The sequence below is a fragment of the Pelmatolapia mariae genome, linkage group LG5 (assembly GCF_036321145.2).
Source record: "Pelmatolapia mariae isolate MD_Pm_ZW linkage group LG5, Pm_UMD_F_2, whole genome shotgun sequence".
In the NCBI taxonomy this organism is placed as follows: domain Eukaryota; kingdom Metazoa; phylum Chordata; class Actinopteri; order Cichliformes; family Cichlidae; genus Pelmatolapia; species Pelmatolapia mariae.
In genome coordinates this window covers 2992610-3006112 of record NC_086231.1, presented here as the reverse complement: position 1 = coordinate 3006112, position 13503 = coordinate 2992610, and the positions used below count along the sequence as shown (strand labels likewise).

General features: G+C 42.2%; 1 protein-coding gene across 1 annotated transcript; it reads right to left on the bottom strand.

Moving 5' to 3' along the window:
• Positions 1 to 2378: 2378 nt before the first annotated feature.
• LOC134627529 (butyrophilin-like protein 1) lies at positions 2379 to 5156 on the bottom strand. Its single transcript, XM_063473712.1, has 4 exons — positions 4802 to 5156; positions 3700 to 3984; positions 3459 to 3590; positions 2379 to 2383 (listed from the first exon to the last, which is right to left on the bottom strand). The coding sequence occupies exons 1-4, from the start codon at positions 5154 to 5156 to the stop codon at positions 2379 to 2381; spliced, it is 777 nt and encodes a 258-aa protein (XP_063329782.1).
• Between the last annotated feature and the right edge of the window lie 8347 nt (positions 5157 to 13503).

Sequence of the window (13503 nt, the reverse complement as noted above, 5' to 3'; positions counted from 1 at the left end):
AGGTGCAGAGGAGTACACACCCCCATCACCATCAACGGCGCCGCTGTGGAGAGAGTGAGCAGCTTCCGCTTCCTTGGTGTACATCTGGCTGAGGATCTTACGTGGTCAGTACACATAAACAAAACAGTGAAGAAGGCGCAGCAGCGCCTCTTCTTTCTCAGGAGACTGAAGAGATTCGGCATGAGCCCCCGCATCCTCAGGACCTTCTATCGCTGTGCCATTGAGAGCATCCTCACTGGATGCATCACCACCTGGTACGGCAACAGCACCGCTCACAACCGCAAAGCTCTCCAGAGAGTAGTGCGGTGTGCTGAACGGATAATTGGAGGTGAGCTTCCCTCCCTCCAAGACATCTACAGGAAGCGGTGCCTGAGGAAAGCGGGGAGGATCATCAAGGACTCCAGTCACCCCAGCCATAAACTGTTCAGACTACTTCCATCAGGAAGGAGGTTCTGCAGCATCCGGTCCCGTACCAGCAGACTGAGAGACAGCTTTTTCCATCAGGCCATCAGACTGCTGAACACTTCATAGACACCTCACCCTCACTACTGGAACTTCAACATTATGCACTCCATACTGTATATAAATACCACTGTTTTGCACATACCAACCTCTGTATATTTTATATATCTTATTTTATTGTTTACTTTATTTCATTTGTAAAACATGTATATACATACTATATACACACTCAAACACACACACGTAGAAAAACATATTTAGTATACACATTCAGTAATGTATATACCTTTACATATTGTACATATATTTATTACTTTTTAGATTAGCCATTTTTATATTTTGCTTGTTTTACATTATTGTATTTTGCACAACTCTGTTGCTTGTGAAGCTCGCACACAAGAATTTCACTCACATGTACTGTACCAGTGTACCTGCACATGTGATGTGACAATAAAAGTGATTTGATGTTCGTTGTCTCATCCTAGCTGACACTCACCAGTCCCCGGCCTCCTTCCTTCCGCTTAGCGTACAGCCTCAGGGTGCTGGACTTGGGGTGAAACTCTCCATGCATGGTCAGGAGCTTTCTTGTCTTGATGTCAGTGGCTTCTATCTCCTCCTTTGGCCAGCCTATTACCCCAGCAGGGTACCTGATCACGGGCAGGGCATAGGTGTTGATGGCCCGGATCTTGTTCTTACCGTTCAGCTGACTCCTCAGGACTTGCCTGACCCTCTGCAGGTACTTGGTGGTTGCAGCTTTCCTAGCAGCCTCTTCATGGTTCCCATTCGGCTGCGGGATCCCCAGGTACTTGTAACTGTCCTCTATGTCTGCAATGTTGCCTTCTGGTAGTTCAATCCCCTCAGTTCTGACTACCTTCCCTCTCTTTGTTACCATCCGACTACACTTCTCCAGCCCGAATGACATCTCGATGTCATTGCTGTATAGCCTGGTAGTGTGGATCAGTGAATCGATGTCTCGTTCACTCTTGGCATACAGCTTGATGTCATCCATGTACAGGAGGTGGCTGACAACCGCTCCGTTTCGTAGTCGGTATCCGTAGCCAGTCTTGTTAATGATCTCACTGAGGGGGTTCAGGCCTATGCAGAACAGCAGTGGGGACAGAGCATCTCCTTGGTAGATCCCGCACTTGATGGTGACTTGTGCTATGGGCTTGGAGTTGGCCTCTAGTGTTGTACGCCACATCCCCATTGAGTTCCTGATGAAGGCTCTTAGGGTCCTGTTGATCTTGTACAATTCTAGGCATTCCAGTATCCAGCTGTGGGGCATTGAGTCATAGGCCTTCTTGTAATCAATCCAGGCAGTGCACAGGTTGGTCAGTCTGGTCCTGCAGTCTCGGCTGACTGCTTGGTCTGCCAGTAGCTGGTGTTTTGCACCTCTGGTATTCTTGCCCATCCCTTTCTGTGCCCCGCTCATGTATTGACCCATGTGCCTGTTCATCTTAGCCGCTATGATGCCTGACACAGTATATAACTGTAACTAACTGTATGCTGTAGTTGTATCACATGTTTTTTTCATATGAGACAACTACTTTCCACTTCTTTATTAAACAAGATTTTTAAAAAAGACATTTAAAATCTTTATTTTTTTATTTGAAATTAATTTACGAATGTAAAATGATTTCTATATTTATGGACGGTGATAATAAAGCTTCCCGGTGCTGAGCCAGAAAAAAATGACAGAGTTTAAAGTTAAAAGTGTTTATTTATAATACTTTAAAAAGTGTGATGCAAATCTTATAAAATCAGTGTCAAAATGCTTTATAAAACCATAAAATACAAAAATATCCATTATTTTGACAGCTGCTTGATTCTTAAATACATCAATATCAATTTTAACAGCACAAACTTCATCACTGTGAAAGGCACAGCTGCTGATGACTCTGAATAAAAACAGTTTTTCATCCTGAGAAATTTTACAAACAGATGTGAACACCTCACATACAGACAGACTTTCCTCCAACAAGTCGACTCGACAGGAAGACAAAAGAAAAAGTCAATCTCATCAAGTTTAAATACAGTCAAAGGTTTGCAGGAAACTTTGGTTTGTTCTGACAACAACGTGAAGCTGAGTGATATTTGAAGAAGTCAAAGCAGCTTTTTATTGGATTTTGTCTCGAACTTCTAAAAGCTTTCACACTGACGTGCAGTCAGTTTCCCTGAATGAAGAATCTCTGCTGCACTGATGTTTACAACAATCTGACATCTACAAAAGTAGAACCAGTTTCTGCAGGATCACCATCACCTGCTGTAGGTTTTGGAGTGAAACACTTACAGTTGATATAATCAATATGATCTCCTTGACTCATCACAGACTGTAGTGAGAAACATGGAGACACAACGAGACAGATAACAATAAAAGGGATGAAAATACAAAATATTAAAAAAGTAATGTTGACCTCAGAGATACGAATCCATTTCCCCTGAAATATACAAACACACTACAGCTGTGATGTTAAACAGTTTGTAAGTGAAGTGTCACCGTTACAAGTTTCCTTAGAAGGATCGTCTCTCTGGTTTCTCTGGGAAGCTGCAAAAGAAGAAAAAGTGAGAATATGAAGGATGAGATTATAACATCATGTCTCTGCTTTACTCACAGATGGAGAAAAGCAGCAGTTTGTGGTAACTGTGGTACAAAAACATGTAGTCAGACTAAAGTTATAATTTAATGCTCAGAACCTTGAATATTAAATGATAAAGTTTGATGGCATTATGTGAAGATGAACAGCTCCATGTTGACATGAATGTGCCTGAAACTATCAGAATAATCCTGGTGTGCACACTCTGAATTAGTGTGTACACCAGGATTATTAATTATTAATAATTATGAGTTTTTATTTTTCCTGTTTAAAGCAAAAGATTCAAACATAAAATGTCAGGAATGTGAACTCGACACTGATCAAATCATCTGTTATATGGATGTCTAACCTTACAGATATATGAAATAAATCATAAATAATAAATCCATTATTCTAACTCACCTTTCTTGTGTTTTCTGATGTACTTTGCAGCTACAGATGCAGCCAGAGCTGCAGCGACAGTCAGAACTCCAGAAAACCACAAAGCTATGAACACACCGACTCCACAGCAGGACTTCACCTCAGACGTTTTCTCTGAAACACATGAAAGTTCATGCAGGACTGTAGCAGGACGCCACATACAGCACACTGGATACACACAAACATTAAACACAGTCTAAACAAGGACACAATAAGATCTTACCACAGTAACGCACGTCGATCTGATCACGGGTCACATGGCCCATCTCCTCCTGTGTGGCTACACAGTGGAAGAGGCTGCTGTTTGTCCTGGTCACCGTGGTGAGGAGGGTGATGTCATAGCGCTCTCCTGTGTGTGACACCTGTGGCTCCTCAGCAGGAAGGATGTTTCCATCGCTGTCCCTCCACTCTACTTTAGGCTTTGGAGAAGCACCTCTGACCTCACACTTCAGCAGCGCCTCGTCCTCGCTGATGTTCAGGATCCCAACAAACGGCTTCGGAGCTGCACCTGTGAACACAGCATGAAGCTGCAGTTACAGCACAAATGTGATGTCATGCTCTCATGTCCTTCTCTTTCCTGATGGAGATGTCAACACATCGTGTTTGAGAGCAGAGAAATAAAAACCTTTACTACAGGTTACAGCAGAGTTTGGGAGGACTTTCATTTATCAACACAAACAGGAAACGTCCTGAGTCCAGCTTCACAGAAGTAACAGTGATGTCATCATTATTGAGCTTTCAGACAGATTGATTTGTTAGACTGTGACCCAGAGTGTGACCTTAAAGACTGATCAGAGAAATCTGAAGGCTTGACTGAGAACATCACTGATTTCTACATCTGCTCTCTGTGTGCTACGACTCTGTGCCCCAGAGGGAACGTACCATTACTCACACATTTGGACACCAGCACAGGTTTGATCCCAGTCCACACAGCAGCCTCTACAAACTGCACATGTAGAGCTCAGTGACATCAGAGTCAGGCTCAGCACCGACTCCTCTTCATCGGTCATTACTGACACAACCACAGATCTGATGTATATCTGACTAAAGTCACATTTCAGCAGGTCTCAAACCGCTCACACAGGTTACAGATGCACACATCAGTGACATCATCACTCACCTGGGATTTCTCCTGATCGATCTTTCAAGGTCAGTTCTGAAAGGCAAAAATTAAACATGTTTTTTCACACAGCATCATGAACTCATGATGGAGCTGCTGTTTCTGCATCACCTTTGTGAACATCTCTTGGTTCAGGTAACAAACTGATGAGGTGACAGCTTCCAGCAGAGTTAAAGGGTTTATTTTCAGGATGCTTTCTACTCACCAACAACAAGTTTAATGCAGAACCTTTGTTCTGGCTGCAGATGTGGAAAATCACAGGTGTAGACTCCACTGTCAGCCACCGTGGTGTTTCTGATGATGATGGAGGCGTTACCAAACTGCAGCTCTTGTGGAAAATGTGAGACCCGTCCTCTGAAGTGCTCGTCTTGACCTCGACGTCCATTATTGTAATGAAGGCCTCCATCATACATGAACACCTCCTGTTTATTTGGTGCTTTTTTCCTCCAATCAAACAGCTTCTGTTCAAGGTTCTGATTGGTGCCGAGGGAGCAGGGTAAGATCACAGCACTTTCTTCTGAGACATTCACTGTGACTCCTGGACCTGAAGAATGAAGCATGTTTGATTCAGTATGTTGAAATATGCAGTTCATAGTTTGATGTTTAACTTCAGATATTTTACTTCACTTATCCGTAGCTCAGGTCACTGATAAGTCCAACATACAATCTACTGTGACAGGATAAGCTCTATCGTCTTGATGCATGTTCAGTCATCCAGGTAAGCAGATCGCAAAAGGTGGATTCTGTTCATCTGGACGTAGCGTTTTCAGTGGGAGAACTGAACTGAAACTAAAAGTGCGTGAACAGGTGATCAGAATCAACCTTTTGGGATAAACTTTTGCCATCTGGTTGCTTCTGATAGAATACAGGTTTAAGGCATGTCCTCATTGGTTTAATATTTCTAAATAGAAGCTGTGCTATGGGCAGAACTTTGTGCCATCAGAAACTGAATTTAAATAACTTAAATTCAAATTCCAAAGTTCTGCCCATTGATCATACTATGGTTCATGTAAATGTATAAAACAACTTACTGTGAAATAACATTTTTCCTCACATTAACATTTATGTGTACCATTATTAATCGTCTTAATCTTATCAATAATGCTGATGTCTGTTAAAACACATTCCTGGAGACGTTACAGTCATTACAGCTTCTCTGCACTGCTTTAACTCACTGTTAGAAACAGAAACCCCACTTTGTCAGTCACAGCAGTATTTTAGTATTACTTATAATCAATAAAAAAAAATCATAACTGATTTGAGGCGACATGTAGGGGGTGAGGAGGTAGAGAGTGCCTTGCTTTAAATTTCTGCGAGTTTCCATCAACAAAGAGCTTCAATGATCAGAGAAGCTGCCGCTATTGTAAAAAAATAAAAATAAAAATACGCAGCAGAGACTTTATTTCCTCAGAATACTGAAGAAGGTTCACCTGCTGCAGGAGCAGCTTCTATCCAACAACTATCACTGAACTGAACTCCATCCTCATTCTATTGTATTCTACCGATCCTATTGTATTTATCAGTCTAAACTAAACGCTGCTGACTGTACCAGAAAGCAGATGAATATTTCAAATGAGCTCCAAAAATTGCAGACAGGAGAAGTTTTCTTTAAGTACTTTTACTCCAAGTACTGTAAGACCACACAGATGTACTTAAAGTGAGCGATAAAAGGATCCAATTCCTCCTTCGCTGCTCACCGTCAGTTCATTTCTGCAGAAATTTAGAATATTTTCGCTCAGAGCTTTAAATATTTACTGTCATTAGTTTTCTTACACTTTTCATTTCCTATAACTGCAGATACAGTCAGGAGACAGATGCACAAAATCCTCACAGACTTCATTTCGGCAAACTGAAAAAAGCAACGGCAGACCGATCGGCCGACAGCGGGGAGCTGCTCCGAGCAAAGACGAGAGGAGAGTGGCGGAGCGCGAGCTGACCGGGCTTTATAACCGGCGAGAAAGCTTCCTGTCCCCAACCGATGAAAGAATTCTCCAACCGATGTAGGTCCCGCCCCTTCCCCGACCAGCTCCCCGCTGTAGACTGCAGTCGATCGGGCTGCCGTTGCTTCAGTTTGTTGAAATGAAGTCTGTGAGGATTTTATATTTGTGCTCTTTGTCCTGACTGTATCTGCAGTCAGTGGACTAGAAAACGGTAAGAAAACTAATGACTGTAAATATTTAAAATGTGCAGCTTTGAGGAAAAATATCTTCTAAAAGAGCAGAACGACAGCAGCTGCTGCTCGTAAGGGAAGATTTCAGTTTTAGATTCAGCTTTATCCGTTTCAGTCTCTTCAACTCTGTGATCATGTGAGGAAGTCAAACATGTGGAGTCATGAAGTGATGACTGTGATCAGAAAAACACTCATATTTAAATGTTTTCTATTTTTGTAAATTATGGACTTAATAAAGAAAAAAGTTTGATCATGTAAAAATGGCACCTGAGCTTTAAATGAAACTGTATAAACAATGAGAGTTTGTGGAAGCTGCTCTGCTTCGAGAGAAGACGAGAGAAGAGTTACAGAGCGCGAGCTGAACGGGCTTTATAACCGGCGAAAAAGCTTCCCGACCGACGACCTCCCCGACCAGCTCCCCGCTGTAGACCGCAGTCGGTCGGTCTGCCGTTGCCTTTTTCAGTTTGTTGAAATGAAGTCTGTGAGGAGTTTATATTTGTGCATCTTTCTCCTGACTGTATCTGCAGTCACAGGACATGAAAAGAAGAAAACTAATGACAGTAAATATTTAAAATGTGCAGGTTTAAGCAAAAAAAAAAAAATCTTCTAAAAGAGCAGAAAGATCTTCAGGTTTATCCGTTTCAGTCTCTTCAACTCTGTGATCATGTGAGGAAGTCAAACGTGGAGTCTTGAAGTGATGACTGTGATCAGAAAAACACTCATTTTCTATTTTTGTAAATTATGGACTTAATAAAGAAAAAGTTTGATCATGTAAAAATGGCACCCAAGCTTTTTATTAAACGGTATAAACAATGAAAGTTTAAGGAAGAGGGGAAATAAAACACAATCACATGTAAACTAAAGTAGATGTCCACAGATGAATAATCCTTTAATTGTCCCACAAAGGAAAATTTGGTTGTATCAGCAGCAAAAAAACAAACAAACAAACAAAAAAAGTCCACATATACAAACAGAACAGAAACACAATTTTTGGGGGGAGATTATGTATCGGATTTTAAAGAGCAGGACCACGCCTCCAAATACGCTCCTTCCAGTTGTCATCTACATAGGACCCCCAGTTCTACAAGATGTTCATTCTCATTTACGTGCCCCACACTCCCTCCTTGTTTTCAATTCTTTAACTTCATCATTTCTATTTAGTACATGAGCATCTGCTCGGCCCGGGAGCCATCGCCAGTCCCCTTCGAGGCCTTCACCAAACCGCAGCTCACTTCATGTCAAAGCATTCACCTTTACCTGCTAAAATGCTGTCAAACCTAAAATGAGGACGTACATCATGGACAATAGTTACCAAAGCAGAGTACTATACAGTTATTAAAATTAGAGTACAGATAAGTGGCAACCCCAGGTTGTAGTGTGCAAACAGAGCAGGATACTGAAAGATGTTTAAATAGTTACAAATATTTAGAATAATTAGAAAAGTTCAGATTGTGTATTGTAAGTTAGTATAAAAGGAGAAAAGTAATGTGCAGTTATAACAGTAGAAGTTGTTGCAGCACTGATGTAAACATCTATGTTTGTTGGGAGCAGTTCTGATTGTACAGTCTGACAGCTGCAGGGAGGAAGGACCTGCAGAAACGCTCCTTCATGCATTGAGGATGCAGCAGTCTGTCACTGAAGCAGCTCTGCAGTTCAGCAACATTTACATGCATGTGGTGGGAGACTCTGTCCATCAGAGATGTTATTTTGGTCGGAGTCCTTCTGTCTCCCACCACCTGCACTGGGTCCAGGGTGCATCCCAGAACAGAGCTGGCCTTCCTGATGAGTTTATCCAACCTCTTCCTCTCAGCTGCCGATAAACTGTGAGACTGTGAGTGTGAGATTCCCCGGCCTATTCAGCATGAGTAGAACGAGGGGGGGTACATATGAAGAGTGAATGTTATGGGCATTAAACAACAGAATCACGTAAAAAGGAATATGTATAGATTATAGTTTGAACTAACAATAAATCATGATGTTGACATGATGATGAATGTATGTGAATCAAGAGTAATAACACGAAAGAAAAATGACTTGTATGTGTATGAAACTTAGGAGTTTTAGGAGAAGTTAGGCCGCAGCAGAGTTGGGTGTGGTAAAAAGAGGAACTGTTGGAGAAAAGCAATGAAGAGTGACTAAGAGGAAGAGGAGAATGTGGTAAGAACGATAGGAGGAGTCAAGACGGAACAATCCTGGACATGTCCTCATAACGCTATAAAAGTGAAGTACCAATGTAGCAATATGCTTATTCCTCTAGTTCAGGGCTGGTGAGCAGGACGAGAAAAGACCCAAGACCTCGCTGAGGAAAGAGTTCGAGCGAGGAACGCCAGAGGAGAAGCCGTGTGCCTTCCACTGTGGGCCGACTCATTGAATTATAGAAATTTTGGACTGCCTGCTCATCGCTTACCGAGTTGTTGGTGAGTAGAAAGCATCGTGAAAATAAACCCTTTAATAACTCTGCTGGAAGCTGTCACGTCATCAGTTTGTGAACATCTCTTGGTTCAGGTGACAAAGGTGATGCAGAAACATCAGCTCCATCATGACTTCATGATGCTGTGTGAAAAAACATGTTTAATTTTTGCCTTTCAGAACTCACCTTGAAAGATCGATCAGGAGAAATCCCAGGTGAGTGATGATGTCACTGATGTGTGCATCTGTAACCTGTGTGAGCGGTTTGAGACCTGCTGAAATGTGACTTTAGTCAGATATACATCAGATCTGTGGTTGTGTCAGTAATGACCGATGAAGAGGAGTCGGTGCTGAGCCTGACTCTGATGTCACTGAGCTCTACATGTGCAGTTTGTAGAGGCTGCTGGGTGGACTGGGATCAAACCTGTGCTGGTGTCCAAATGTGTGAGTAATGGTACGTTCCCTCTGGGGCACAGAGTCGTAGCACACAGAGAGCAGATGTAGAAATCAGTGATGTTCTCAGTCAAGCCTTCAGATTTCTCTGATCAGTCTTTAAGGTCACACTCTGGGTCACAGTCTAACAAATCAATCTGTCTGAAAGCTCAATAATGATGACATCATTGTTACTTCTGTGAAGCTGGACTCAGGACGTTTCCTGTTTGTGTTGATAAATGAAAGTCCTCCCAAACTCTGCTGTAACCTGTAGTAAAGGTTTTTATTTCTCTGCTCTCAAACACGATGTGTTGACATCTCCATCAGGAAAGAGAAGGACATGAGAGCATGACATCACATTTGTGCTGTAACTGCAGCTTCATGCTGTGTTCACAGGTGCAGCTCCGAAGCCGTTTGTTGGGATCCTGAACATCAGCGAGGACGAGGCGCTGCTGAAGTGTGAGGTCAGAGGTGCTTCTCCAAAGCCTAAAGTAGAGTGGAGGGACAGCGATGGAAACATCCTTCCTGCTGAGGAGCCACAGGTGTCACACACAGGAGAGCGCTATGACATCACCCTCCTCACCACGGTGACCAGGACAAACAGCAGCCTCTTCCACTGTGTAGCCACACAGGAGGAGATGGGCCACGTGACCCGTGATCAGATCTACGTGCGTTACTGTGGTAAGATCTTATTGTGTCCTTGTTTAGACTGTGTTTAATGTTTGTGTGTATCCAGTGTGCTGTATGTGGCGTCCTGCTACAGTCCTGCATGAACTTTCATGTGTTTCAGAGAAAACGTCTGAGGTGAAGTCCTGCTGTGGAGTCGGTGTGTTCATAGCTTTGTGGTTTTCTGGAGTTCTGACTGTCGCTGCAGTTTTGGCTCCATCTGTAGCTGCAAAGTACATCAGAAAACACAAGAAAGGTGAGTTAGAATAATGGATTTATTATTTATGATTTATTTCATATATCTGTAAGGTTAGACATCCATATAACAGATGATTTGATCAGTGTCGAGTTCACATTCCTGACATTTTATGTTTGAATCTTTTGCTTTAAACAGGAAAAATAAAAACTCATAATTATTAATAATTAATAATCCTGGTGTACACACTAATTCAGAGTGTGCACACCAGGATTATTCTGATAGTTTCAGGCACATTCATGTCAACATGGAGCTGTTCATCTTCACATAATGCCATCAAACTTTATCATTTAATATTCAAGGTTCTGAGCATTAAATGATCATTTTAGTCTGACTACATGTTTTTGTACCACAGTTACCACAAACTGCTGCTTTTCTCCATCTGTGAGTAAAGCAGAGACATGATGTTATAATCTCATTGTGTCTCCATGTTTCTCACTACAGTTTGTGATGAGTCAAGAAGATCATATTGATTATATCAACTGTAAGTGTTTCACTCCAAAACCTACTGCAGGTGATGGTGATCCTGCAGAAACTGGTTCTACTTTTGTAGATGTCAGATTGTTGTAAACATCAGTGCAGCAGAGATTCTTCATTCAGGGAAACTGACTGTACGTCAGCGTGAAAGCTTTTAGAAGTTTGAGAGAAAATCTAATAAAAAGCTGCTTTGACTTCTTCAAATATCACTCAGCTTCACGTTGTTGTCAGAACAAACCAAAGTTTCCTGCAAACCTTTGACTGTATTTAAACTTGATGAGATTGACTTTTTCTTTTGTCTTCCTGTCGAGTCGACTTGTTGGAGGAAAGTCTGTCTGTATGTGAGGTGTTCACATCTGTTTGTAAAATTTCTCAGGATGAAAAACTGTTTTTATTCAGAGTCATCAGCAGCTGAGCCTTTCACAGTGATGAAGTTTGTGCTGTTAAAACTGATATTGATGTATTTAAGAATCAAGCTGCTTTCAAAATAATGGATATTTGTGTATTTTATGATTTTTATAAAGCATTTTGACGCCTGACTTCAACAAGCTAACTTGAAACTGAAACCTGCCACATGCTGCCTCTTTTGCCCTGAATTTGCTTATCTTGGCCATGTGGTATCCGAGCATGGTGTGGCTACCGACCCCAGCAGAGTTCAAAAAGTTCAGATGTAGCCTACACCTACGTCCATCCAGGAGGTCAGACGCTTCATCGGCCTGGCCTCATACTATCCCCGGTTCGTGAAAGACTTTGCCTCTATAGCCGAACCCCTGCACAACCTGACCAAGAAGAATGCACATTTTCAGTGGCATGCTGAGCACCAAGCAGCTTTCGACAAGCTAAAGTGTCGACTCACCTCTGGCCCTGTTCTTTGCTATCCACTTGACCATGGTGAAATGACACTAGACACTGATGCCAGCGACACAGGCATTGGCGCGGTGCTGTCACAGATGCAACAGGGCGTGGAACATGTGTTGGCATATGGCAGTCGTAAGCTATCAAGAACTGAACAAAACTACTGCACCACACGACGTGAACTACTAGTCGTCGTGGATTTCACGTCCCATTTTCACCAGTACCTCCTCGGACGGCCTTTCAAAGTGCGCACAGACCACAGCAGCCTGCGCCGGCTAACAAAAATGAAAGAGCCAGAGGGACAGTTAGCTCGATGGCTCAAGAAGCTTGCCGAGTACAACTTTGAGGTCATTCACCGTCCAGGTCGAGTGCACACCAATGCTGATAGCCTCTCCAGAAGACCCTGTCACCAGTCCTGTCCATGCAAAGTGCAGGACCCTGCCATGCATCTCGGGGGGACCAGTCATTGGGCGGTCCCCTGTTGCTGAGTCCGGTGAGGGTGGAGGGAAAACCGGCTACTACAGCGGTGTGTCCAGTGGGGGTAGTAGTGAGGTTGTCACAATTGAGTAATTCTTCAGATTAGCAGTAGGTGGACCTCAGCTTCCCAATTTCAATTAAAGTCAAAAACACAAAAATCACAGGAGAGGAGCAAAGTTCTATGCCAGCTGTTTTATTGAACAGTGCAGCTCAGCAAAACAGAAGGAAAAGCAAAGCTCCCCTAGGGTGTTCGCTGTAAGCACATGCAGGTTGGGACCCCAACGGCCAAAATTCAAGGCACACTTTAGGTCACGGCCCAAACAAGATAAACATTTACTGAACACACTAAAACAATGTTTTTTAAACATGAATATGGATAAAAACAGACTGGAATATTATTCCAGAATGTCTGTGAAGGTTCTCAGTCATCCAGGTCATCGTAGTCTAAGGAGCTTGGAAAGAAAAGCGTCCGAGAAGCTTCTTCAGTTCTAAGGGTTGACCTTTAGAACTGAAGAAGCTTCTCGGATGAGAGGTGAAACGTCTTCAAGCAACTCAAAGAAGTCGAGACGCTTTTCTTTCCAAGCTCCTTAGATTATTCCAGAATAAATAAACTTAAAAAAAATAAACTTTAACATTAAATATTTACCTCTTCATAAAAATATATCCTGTCAAAATTATGCAAGTTAGAAATATGAACATGCTGCCAAAACCCCCAGAAAAAAATTAATGAAAGCAAACACAAGGTTGGAGCCGCATGTAGACGGAGCGTTGCTTCAGGAATGGAACTAATAAACTGTGCGGGCCATTCAGTGTCGTACTTTGCCTTGAGTGAAACGGTCACCAAAGCCTCAGGTTGATCAGCTGTGCATTCACCACCCTTTACCAGCTATTTTCCATACACACCATTCCATGCAAATAGGTTAAACAATAGTTTTTTTTATTTTTTTTTTAATCATTTCATGCTAAAGTTCAGTTTGATTAACTTTGTCATGCCATCCACCAGTTGCAGTCTGTTACTCTTATCTCAGCTATATTTTAGAATTACTGTTAGTCTTAATTAGTATTTCTTGCTGTTTTAGTTATTTGCAGGTATTAGTTCTTATTTTTTCCTTTTCTTTCCTCTTTTTTCTTTTAGAGCTCTATTTTTCTATAACCTTACAGTTAC